At 50.9% G+C, this 11,535-nt stretch overlaps 1 protein-coding gene across 3 annotated transcripts in view; it reads right to left on the bottom strand.

Annotated features, from left to right (window-relative positions):
• Positions 1–348: 348 nt before the first annotated feature.
• Positions 349–11,535, bottom strand: part of UNC13B (unc-13 homolog B) — a 227,491-nt gene continuing 216,304 nt past the window's right edge. For all 3 annotated transcript variants that reach the window (XM_088837952.1, XM_055426973.2, XM_055426974.2), the window contains 14 exons: positions 8,995–9,121; positions 8,765–8,861; positions 8,388–8,531; positions 8,003–8,080; positions 7,256–7,333; positions 6,927–7,015; positions 6,536–6,688; positions 6,294–6,417; positions 6,128–6,184; positions 5,861–5,941; positions 4,786–4,933; positions 2,418–2,510; positions 2,078–2,237; positions 349–1,913 (listed from right to left, as the gene is read on the bottom strand). In XM_088837952.1, the coding sequence (XP_088694078.1) occupies positions 1,628–1,913; positions 2,078–2,237; positions 2,418–2,510; positions 4,786–4,933; positions 5,861–5,941; positions 6,128–6,184; positions 6,294–6,417; positions 6,536–6,688; positions 6,927–7,015; positions 7,256–7,333; positions 8,003–8,080; positions 8,388–8,531; positions 8,765–8,861; positions 8,995–9,121 (1,715 nt within the window). In that variant the 3' untranslated portion in view covers positions 349–1,627. The remainder of the gene's footprint in view (positions 1,914–2,077; positions 2,238–2,417; positions 2,511–4,785; positions 4,934–5,860; positions 5,942–6,127; positions 6,185–6,293; positions 6,418–6,535; positions 6,689–6,926; positions 7,016–7,255; positions 7,334–8,002; positions 8,081–8,387; positions 8,532–8,764; positions 8,862–8,994; positions 9,122–11,535) is intronic.

Here is an 11,535-nt window from a genome sequence, read left to right as displayed (position 1 = left end):
CTTCAGTCTTGGGAGGGAGAAGGTGATAACCTCTCCTCGGGCGCCACCTTCGGGCGCCTCTTTCTCACCACCGCTCCGCAGCCGTCGACTCCAGGGCACGACCGCCATCTTAACGCACCTTTCTGCGCAGGTGCCCGGGAGCCCCCCGAACCAGCAGAGCCCGCCGCCCGCCCGCCCCTCCTCCCCAAGTCCGCCGCCCACCGCGCCCCCTTTCTCAGAAATCTGCCCTTTCCCCTAGCTCCTCCGCTTGTGACTGCAGAGGAGGAAAGAGCCGCTAGTCTAAATCTTATCATTAGAAAGTCATTTCTACAGCTTTCCATACTTTACCGGAATTACCAGATCCCAAAGGCTGCTACAAGATAATTTATTACAGACTAGTCAATAATTTCCTGTAACAATGGCACATACAATTTAAAACAGCAAAGATGCTTCGTTTCTTGTTTCATGTAATGGCTAATGCAGAGTCAAGTCCAAGAGGCTGCTATGAGGATATTGAAGGATCATGTCACATCTCTGAGCAAGGGCCCGGGAAGTCCACACAACTCCCTGGGAGTGTTGAGCCCCCCTCCCCCTCTGCTCCCCGTCCCCCCCAATCCAGCCTGTACAGAGGAATCACAGTCTAAGTTTCTTCTGTAGAGTTGAACGGTTTATGAGGGGGACAGCAGCTGACCTAAATGAAAGGGAGTGAGGAGAAAGGCTAGATTCTGTCTGCAAGGGGAAGGACCACTAGAAGGCAGTGGCCAAAGGTGAACAGGACTCCTTCTAGACTGATTTCCACAATTTTTGGCTTTGTTCAGGGCTTATCTCTGAAGAAGCCCTCTCTCCTGTATTCTTCAACTAGCTCTCAGATATGTATACTTAACAGCCTCTCATGTCCTGAAGCATCACTCCCCTTCTTAAAGGAGTGAGGTAGGGAGACTCCTGGGCAGGTGGCCCCTGGTGCTTGGGTTCCAAAGAAATTCTGCTCAGGCCTCTGAAGCACCATGTGAACCTGGTTCTACTCATGAGAGCTAATCTGGGGGAAGGGATTAGCATAGCTCATTGCTGAAAGGTATCTTGTTCAGTCTCAATGCCCTGTACTCACTTGAGCTACTCTACACTGCTGGGTTCTGCTCAAGGGATGGTCTGCATTCTATTCTGTGTGTTCCTGCCCTGGCCATACTCCAGTTCAGACTACAGGGCTCAGCAATACCTGTAGACTCAATGGATTACTTACCACCTAATGAGGCACAAGCTCCAGGCCCTCTAAACATGTTCTTCTAATGATTGGTACATATGGATCTAACTGGATTATATGTGGTATGCAGAGAGGGAGAAAAGAGGTGTGGGAGTGGAAGGATCTCTACCAAGAATGGCTGACACTCTCAGAAATGTCTGCCCCTCCATGAAAAATCTCCCTGTGTGGTAAGCCCCACAGTCTAGCTCCTAGCACCACAGACCTGCTGGTCAGGGATTCAGACCCTTTCTGTGAAAAGCCACACTCACACCACCCTAGATTTTTCCTTAAACTTTCCTAACTGAATGAACAGCCTTTTGACTGTGAAGATCTAAGATGACTACGTAGTAACTTCTATTATCCCTGACTTGTGGAACTGGTGCCCTCTGGTCGGCACAGGAGCCTGGGTGCTCAGCTCCCCTCCTCCATGGAACGAGACTCCGATTTGAGCTTCACAAACTCCCGGGCCACTTCATCGTTGCTCCTCTGAGACAGAATCCGGAGAATGGTCACGCCTGTCTCATCCATGTGGATCTTCCGGCCCAAGGGGCACCAGCAAGCACAGCTGCCCTTGGCTGCCACATCCCTCAGAGGCATCACAGCCAGCCCCAGCACACGGTCCTCCCGGGCAAAGCAGTAATCCTTCACGCATATCTGCAACTCATAGGCTTCTGGCCCCTCTTCATTTCCCAGGAGGCTGAAAGCACAGGGTAGATGGAAGACAGAAGACCAGAGATGAGGGCGTCCTCAAATGAATTCACCCCAGCCACCAACCAGCCCATCCCTTCTCTCCTCTCTTAATTCTTACTCCACAGATCACCCCCATCCCAAAGTCCTTTAGATCCCCCAACCATAACTTACAAGTGAAACGTCTCGTTGTACTTGGGAGCCCAGTTGTTACTTTTTGACTTGGTTGTGAACTTCCTCTTTTTATCACTTTGGTGAGGGCCAACCATGGTGACTTCGACAAAGGGCCGGAACATACCTGCTGTCTGCCACTTCAGGTCATTGGCAGCCACCACTACACAAACATGGAAACCTGTGAGGCAACCCATCACGCAGTCCCAGTTCTTGAGCCCCCAGATGGGATTCCCCTTGGAGGAGGGCCAAGCTGAAGGGCTGGGATAAGCAGTCCCTGCCTTTGACTGACGGGGCCAATGGGCAAGAAAAGGTCTCAAGCCTGTGCATCCAGGCCACTCACCTTTCACTGTGACCTTGTGCTCCCCAGTTCCAGGATGCGTAAACAAGTCCACCTGAATAGAGACTTCTCCCACAGGATCATCCACACCGGACCCTGGTGGGCAGAGGGACACATGGTTCCCTACTGGAGAACTTGAAGACTTTAGGCCCAGTTACTCCAGGTAAAACCAAGAGCTGGAAGGCTACTATCCTACACCCTAAAGCAAGAAGCAGTTACCCACAGGAGCTATGGGGATGTGAGCCACGGGGAAAGGAAAAGAAAGGGGATGAAGAATGAGGCTGTGTATTAAAATACAAGTCAGGGTGACAACATTTTAGGTGAAACTTCTTCCAAAACTACAACTGGACTCTCTCAGGTTCTCCAAACTTCTCTTATCTCCAGGGCTGAAGAATTTTTCATTGAAAGATGTTGGGAAAGGACAGTGCCGCCATTCTATATTTTTGTCTGAGAACTGTGTCCACCCCATGGTTTCTCAGCAGAACAATGCGGGTCCCATCTAGCCCAAAGCAGCACCTTCCCACCTATGGGCTGCCCTGCACACAGTGACTTCTTCCTACTCAAACCTGGACCTCTCCACACACAGCTCCCCAGTGCCCCCTGGCCAGTCTGCAGGCTCCCCTGCAGAGCCTCACTCTATTCTGGGAAAACTCCAATACCCTACACCCCAGATAAAACCGTTTTTTGTCCTCAGATGGAGCAGTGGGGGAATTCTGAAGACAACTGTTGTTAACCCCGTCTCGGACTGTACAAATACACTGCCCATCTCTGAGACTTGGGATAGAAGTTCTGACCTTTGACATCTGGTTCCCTCAGCCCCACCTTAAGCAGCTCATTCTAGTTCACAGGGGACAGTGCTAGCCCGTATTAGATTCACATCTGCACGGTGAATAACGTACCCTTTTCCGGCTGAATGTCCTCATTAGCAGTAAACCTAATACCTTTCCCATCATGCACTGAGTGAGGACAGGCAAGTCAAGAGGTAGCAGCGGTAGGACAGAGAAAGAAGAATCAGTTAGAGTCTAAGAAGTTCACAGGCATTCAGAGCAGCTCTACACATATTCTGAGGGAGCACAGAGATGGAGCAGGGTGGAGAGAGAAGTCTAAGAACTGGGGCCAGTGAATGCTCCAAATTATACTTAACAGTTTGCACATCAACCAAATCACAGACAGAGGCAGTAGAACAACAGCAAGTTTCTAAGACTGGCGGGACACAAGAGAGAAAGCTGTAGGCTCTAAATGACAAAGCAGTGGGTAGAACACACACACACACACACAACTTCAGACTCCCTGTGGTCACCACCCCTGCCTGGTCTTACTTCCTATGTGCTCACTCCAGCCTCGCCTCATCTTTATATCTAGCTCAAAGCTCAGTGTCTCTGAAAAGCCTTTTATATTAACTCCTAGCATCTCTGATGTTATGGGCCTTTACAGATACTCATCTCTGTGAAAGATCCCCCTGTCTTGCTAAGCAAGGCTCATAACTTCTTTTGCTCTTTCTTCTCACTTTGGACTTGAAATAAGAACACACGTGGAAAATGAAACAGTATGGCAGGTCCCCCTGCATTTCTTCACCTTCCATCAACCCCATTCTAACTACTTAGATCCCCTCCCTCTTCCAATCTGGGTCAGTTCACAGCTTGGTAAGGCTTAAGCCTTCCCACTCCCAGCCCCCTGCCAGGTTCACTCCTCCAGGCAGCATGCCTAGGTTTCCCTGGAAGGAGAAATTAATGATTGCACCTTGAAGGTCCTTCCCAGGACCTCCTCAGGATCAGGGTCTGAATTTTAGTCTGAGCCATGTTTGTGAAGATGTGTTTTGTTATGGATGGGCCTGCCTGGAGACAGGTAGGGGTTCTGAGAACTGGAAATCGTTGGGAGAGAACCAGCTGCCTGGGTGCCCGTGCACTAGCATCACCCACGAGGCTGGAGCCTCAGGTCTGTACAGCCCCATGATCCATACCCTCCTTTCAAGAGAAGAAGACTCATCCACACTGGAGAATCTGGGAAATCTTTGGCTCCCAAAGCTATAAGACTTCATGAGTATCTTAACCACTCATTCTCAAGGCTTCCTCACACATTTTCCATATCAAACAGGGTATCCTCCTCGAGCTCAACACACACGCACTGGCCAGATGATGTTGGGAAATGAAAGCTCAGGCACATCTCCCAGATCTCTGGGATTCCTATCTGGTATGAGTCTGGGGTAGGTAGGGGTAAGTATCAGGGTCCATCAAGAAAATCCTGATGTCTGTATGTGAAGGGCTTTCTGAAGAAGTACCTGGAGCTTCCCTGAGGGCTACAGGAGACTGACTCCCAAGGGACAGAGCCATATCAGGGAGGAGAGTGGGGACCCGAAACCCTTGGGCCTTACCCTGGGCAGTCTGTGAGCGCACAAAGGTCTTGATGAGAGTGTCTGTGGTCTGTGTGTACAGAGACAGGGCATAGCGCAGGGACTGCAGATCTGGGCTCTTCTCCAGGAAGGTTTTCTTCAGCCCGTTGCCTCCGGCATGAAAGTATTGCTAAAAGACAAGAATAACTGCTCCTGCGTCATCCCCCTTCAGAGAGGCAGCTAGCTCCCCAATAATATCCTCAGAGAAACGACATCCAAGCAGAGGCCAACAAAGATGCCAGGACAGGGAGTCATTCAATAAACAAGAGACCACACAGAGCCAGGGTCACAGTCTCTCAGGTGCAGAGTCTTATGTGAGTATCTGGCAGGAGTGGTAAGGGATGGCCACGCTTCTGGATGTGATGTCTGATGGATGAATCTATATGGACAGGCACAGATACGGGACAGAAGCTTTTCAGTCAGAAGTGGTGCTTTACCCTTGGGAACCCTTAGAGCACTTTATACCTATGACCTGCCTCTCTCCCCAGTGCCCTGAATCACAGCCCATGTGTACCTGCCTTATTACCACCTTATACCAGATGATATTCTTGTTATTACCAAATTACACCAGATTATAAGTATCCCAATGCAAGAACCATATCTGATTCTCTCTGCATTCTTCCCAGTGTATAGTGCCTGGACGCATGTTGTCTGGTTGAATAAATGAATGCATAGTAGGGGGAAAAATACCCTTTGAAACCCAAATGATTTTAAACATAAATGAAGAGGTTAGCCCAATCTGGGATATTGGATCTGGAAGATTAATTCCCAGTGGGAAATATTCCAGAATGACAATGAGGTTACTAAGTGAACTAAAGTGTCCTCAGAAGCCAAGAATAAATGTTCTAGGTCTTTGGTGATTCACCTGAGGCCACATAGGAGGTATCATTTTGGTTTCTCCCAAGAGGAATGTGGATGTAACAAAGATACAGACACAAAACCCACTCTCTCCTGGATGTGGGGGGCAAGAGCCCGAGGGACCCCTAATCTGGCAGAGTGGAATGCCAGGACCAAGAGGGCAGGGTAGGAAGACAGTCTGGAGGAGGGGGTTCTCCACCTTGATGGTGTCCAGGGCGAGGTCAAGGATGGCACACTGCTTTGGAGTCAGATTCCGTGTTTCCTCTCGCACCATGTGGTCCTGGAGCCCCAGAGAAAACAACATCAGGACAGCTTGTGGCTGTCATGAAAGTCCCCCACTTGTCAGCCCACGGCTGCATGCCCCTCTCCTTCTCCTCTTAGGTCTTCAGAGCTCAGATTTCCCCCTTCTCAGGCAACCCCTGCCCCTCCCACCTGGCTGCAGAAGGACCCCACGTATCCAGAGTACCTTGAGTTTGGAAAGATGGCTCAGCTCCTTGGCAGCAGTGAAGATCAGCTGGGTGCCCTGGGCAGAGAGAGAATCATTCAAAGCAGAGAACTGCAAACCCCATCAGGAAGCAGGAAGCTGGGTAAGGGAGACACAGCAGGAGGAAGTGGAAAGGAGCTGTCCTTACCGTCTGGTCAGTAAGTGGAGGCAGAACAATCATCCTTTCCATTGTGTTCATTACCACCCGCCAGAGCTCCTTCAGTACCCGCTTCAGGACTGTCTTCTCACACACAGTGGCAAAAAGTGTGAGGCTGCAGGGCCAGGCCACAGGTCAGGATAGGGTGAATGCTTGAGAGACCCCCGCCCTGGGCAGCTCCTCTGCCTCTGCCTGCTTCGTCCCTACAGGACAGTCCTGGGTGCTGTACTCACTTGCTGTCCAGGAAGTCCATTAGAGGCCGGAGCACACTGTCTGCATCCTGAGTCACCGAGGCCCGTGTGTTGGGGGATGCGTTCCCTGGGCCCCGCACCTGGCTCAGGATGTCAGCCATTTGTCGAACGCACTCATCAATCCGCACCTGGAAACTACACATGTGCCCACAGTGCAGCCCTCCTCGACCCCCACACACACTGACCCGAAAGCAGCTCCAGCTGCTTAGTCCCACTCCAGCACACACACGGCACAGCTCCTACAGGGCGGGCTAGCAGGAAGAGGGGAAGATGCACAAAGGTGCGGCTGCGTGGAGGCCAGTGGGGCGGGGGCTCCGGGACTGGCCAGGCACCACACCTCGCTCTGAGGGCCGTGTGTTCTGGGGCCACTGACCTGTTTCCAAACACCATGCTGAGCTCATCCAGAACTGTATTCAGTTTCACCTGAAGCTCCTTCAGACTGTCTGCAGTTTCAGGGTCCAGCTGTATCCACAGGAGGCAGGCTTGGCTAAGCTGGTTCTCTTAGGCTTTCTTCCCCTCCTGTGCCCCGACCCCTCCCTCCCAGGGCCTCTACCCCAATGCCTACTCAAATCTCTCAGCTCAAACCAATCCAAACCCCAAGCTAAACTTTAGGTCCAGACCCAGTCAGGAGAGGGCAGAGTTCTACGGCTGAGGATCTTGGGAACAATGGGAGAACGCGGCATCCCTGAACCTCAGACCTACCTCCTTGCCTCCCATGGCCTCAAACATCTTCTCCAGCTGCACCCTCAGCTGCTGCATGTTGTTCATCAGGATGCAAGGCTGTGGGGACAGACGCAAGTGTTAAGTCTTGGCTCCATTCAGCACAGAACTCAGTCTAGGGCCCTTGCCTCTCTCACATGACTCCAAAAACCACAGGGAATTTACAGCACGTGTTACACCTGTCTCTCCCTAAGCACTGAGATCTGGAAGCAAAGTTGACAGCTCTCCTTAAATGAAGACTAGAAGCAAATGTTTCTGCTTTAACCCTGAATGGGGGGGGGTGGGGGGCAGGTGTTCATGGGATTACCCTTTATGACTCTCTGAATGTATTTAAAAAAAAAAAGAAAGCCTGGTAGGCTGCAGTCCGTGGGGCCACTAAGGGTCGGACACAACTGAGCGACTTCACTTTCACACATTGGAGAAGGAAATGGCAACCCACTCGTGTTCTTGCCTGGAGAATCCCAGGGATGGGGGAGCCTGGCGGGCTTCCGTCTATGGGGTCACACAGAGTCAGACACGACTGAAGTGACTTAGCAGCAGCAGCAGCAAGCAAAGGTCTAGCTCAGTAGAGGATAAATTACCAATGGAGGCTCAAAGGAACTCCTTATCAGGTTCTTGTTATTTTGTGGCATAATCTCATGCACAGCCCTGCTGGGAATCACAAGTCACGAGCATCACCCCACCCTCAGCTCTGAGGATAGTTTCAAAAGCAAAAAGCCTGGCCCTCACCATTTTCTCCTTTGTGCAGTAAGCTGGGAAGTTCTTTGATAAGATGTCTGCGTATTCCATGAGCACCTTCCCGATGGTCTGAGAAGAAAGGGGAAGAGAAAGGAGAGGGGACCCTTAGGTTTCCCCATGAGGATCGTACCTGGGGTCACACTTCTCCCAGATCAGTAGCAACACGTACATAAAGAGGAATCTCAAAGTAGGGGACCAATCTCCTTCTCTACCCCACTGAAACAAACTCACCTGTCTGCCCCAGATTCAAGTAAAGGAGCATGGGGTGACGCCGGGCTGTACCCAAAGGCCATCACAAAGAAGGGTTGATTTCAGGTCTGAAGATAGGCTGTGAGTGTAATGGAGCAAGGGGGAAAGTGTAGGAGGGTCACGGTACCTTAGCAAATCTCCTCATGTAGTGGGCAAGGATGTTGGGATCTGGGCATTCCAATTTCCGGATGATCTCAAAGCTCTGATTGAGCTGTGTGAAGACGTCCACCACAGAGCAAGAGAAGAGTGCGTGCTCTGATGTCTGCTGGAACTAAGGAAGGCCACATACAGGGTCATCATCTGCAGCTGCTACCTTGTCCCAAGTCTGTAAGGCTCTGAAGGGCTCACTGCACCGCAGGGGTGGCTCCACGGCCCTGGACAGCCCTCCGTATGGATTCCACCAGGCAGGGACGGCCATCCTGGCTAGAGCCCAGGAACTCCTGCTGACAGCTAATTGCTGGGAGACCCAGCTAGACACCTGTGAAGTTCAAGCCCCTGACTTACCCCATCCTTCTTATCTCGTTCCAAGGCCCCACGCAGGAATTCCAAGGACACATCCTCATTCTCGTCCAGCCACTGCAGGACAAACTGCTCAAACCACCTGCAGCCAGGCAGGAAGATGGAGGGCTTGGAGCTAGTGGTTGGCAGTTGCCATGTACCTGACAGCAAGGATACTGGCAGTGCCCAGCCCCCGAGCCCCCCTTCCCTCTGCAGCCCCCCACATGATGACTCACGCTGGGTATTCGGGCACCTGGCCCTGGAGGGCAGGCAGATCCCGCACGTATTCATTGTGGAGCCACTTCACCTTGAAGTGCAGGTTCATGTAGTCAGCACTCTTACACAGCCTGTCTTTCTCATGCTCTGGTTGGGGGGAGAGAGGCGGGGTCAGGTACCGGCAGTGCAGGCCATGCTTCCTGAGCTTTCCCAAGGCGGATCCAGTTGGGTGGCGCTATCAGATGTCCTAGAAGAAGGGTGACTTCCCAGCACCTCCCCACAGTCATCTCCCCCAAGCAGTGAGTAGTCTGCTAAAAGCCTGACCCAAATCTTCCTTTAGAGGCTAAGGCAGACACCCAGATAAGGCCCACAGTCTTCCTGTGCTGGCTTTTAGAAGTGCAAGTGAGATACCGGCCACTGGTGAAGAAGAGGAGAAAAGGATATGGGCGCTAAGGCTGACTAGTGGGGAAACGGCCCAGGACATGAGAGGGACGATGCTTTACTTTACGCTTTATCTTCCAGGGCTTTACTAATCCTAGTAGCTGAGCCATTTCCTCAGATGGGCTTAAATGCAGAGACGAGCAGTCACACATGACATACATGGGTTACTGACAGCCACACAGAGACAGGGAAAACCAAAGTGGGCCCAAGCTAAAAGAAAGAGCAGTTGAGCAGCCACAGTGTAACAGAATCCTGAAGTAAACTGAACAGTGCCAGAGCAGAGCTGAAACACTGGAAAATGAACTCTTGGAGAAGTATGCAAATAAGTCAGTGTGGAAACCATGGAAACACAGCCAGATGAAAGAGCCATCCTGCTACAGGAAATGGGATGCTTATGTGAAAGGTTATACAGCCAAGTCTACAGAGGCTTCTGGAAAATCTAGGATAAAGATCACCAACATCTTGCCCAGAGAGTCTAGAGCACTGGCCATACCCACAGGTTTCCTTCATCTACCCCCTTTAGAGATGAAGCATTAATTTTGTTTGAATAATAAAAGCCAACTGTGTGCTTACATATAACATCATGGTGAAAGCAAGCAAAACGGGGACAGTACTGAGTGACAGGGAGGGGAAGGTCGTTGTCCTTGGGAACACTACTACTCAACTCCGAGTTGCCACGGGTGATGCTCCTCCATGTCAAGACAGAACAGCCAGTCTGCCCTTGTCAATCAGTACAGCAGACACCCAAGGAGGAAACGGGAGTCTGGGATTCAGCCTCAGAAGGCTCCTTTGTCCCAGGAATGCCATCTCCCGGCATTGCAGGCAGCACCGCCTCAACCCGAGGTTGCATTTGCAGACTCTTCTATGAAGCAGTGAGCCAGAGAAGAGGGAAAAGGAGTAAGACTAGAGGGAAAGGGACAACAACCAAAAGTGCTTACCACCCAGAAAGAGGACTTTTCGTATACGAATGACAGTGGAGGCTTGTGACAGAGCAGAGACGCCAATGAGCAATACAGAAAGTGAAAAAGGCAGGGACACCAAAGAGACCCTCCCAGGGCCTCCCCCTTCTCTTCCACCCTGCAGTCCTTCAACCATCCTGCAGTTCTTCCAGAACCTAGAAACATAAGAAGGAACCACCAGGAGGGCCCTCTCTCCGTTCTGGTCAACAACCCACTGGGAGAAGGGGCAGTGCTGCTCCATCCCTTCAGAGCTCCCTGATTCTTTTCTTCTAGGGACCTTCAAGCTACTGCGTTTGCAGAGAATTCTCATTTTCTCTGTCAATCCATAATCTGTACTCTGGCCTCAATCCCTAATTTCTAATTAACTTCTGTGGTACAAAACCTAACAGGATGAATGATGAAACACTGCTGCTGCTGCTGCTAAGTCGCTTCAGTCGTGTCTGACTCTGTGTGACCCCATAGACGGTAGCCCACCAGGCTCCCCCATCACTGGGATTCTCCAGGCAAGAACACTGGAGTGGGTTGCCATTTCCTTCTCCAGTGCATGAAAGTGAAAAGTGAAAGTGAAGTTGCTCAGTTGTGTCCAACTCTTCGAGACCCCATGGACGGCAGCCTACCAGGCTCTTCTGCCCATAGGATTTCCCAGGCAAGAGAACTGGAGTGGGTTGCCATTGACTTCTCCGGATGAAACACTGGCCACGCTTTATTCTAACAAGTCTCATGGAGTCATGCTCCAGTAGTTACTTGAGGCTGTTGTTGGGGGGCAGGGCTGTTAGAGGGTGGTTGATCTGTTAAAAAGGGGCAATTGAGTATCTAAACCTTCTCCTGCCCCTGACTTCCATGCTCCTTCCTCCATTCATCTTTCTCCTTGTAGAGTTCTTTCAACCTCGTGATTTCAACTATCAGACTGTTGACATCTCCCCTAGATCTCTCTCTGGTTCTGGTAATGTCTGTATAAGTCTTTGATGGAACATCTCACTTTGCCTGGGATTAACTCCAGTCACCATCTTGCTATCTTAACATCTTCAGCTGAAGTTGAACATAGTATACACCCTAATCTTACCCTCTTGTTCAATACTGAGCATCATCTTCAAGTCATCCTTCTTCCTACCTATTCACATCCATTTAACCCACCAATCCCTGTTAATTTCATCTCTAAAA

This window comes from Moschus berezovskii, chromosome 7 (genome assembly GCF_049115385.1).
Source record: "Moschus berezovskii isolate FMDL1 chromosome 7, NW_MosBer_1.0, whole genome shotgun sequence".
NCBI classification, from domain to species: domain Eukaryota; kingdom Metazoa; phylum Chordata; class Mammalia; order Artiodactyla; family Moschidae; genus Moschus; species Moschus berezovskii.
Note: the sequence above shows the minus strand (reverse complement) of the source record. Positions and strands in the feature narration are given on the sequence as shown.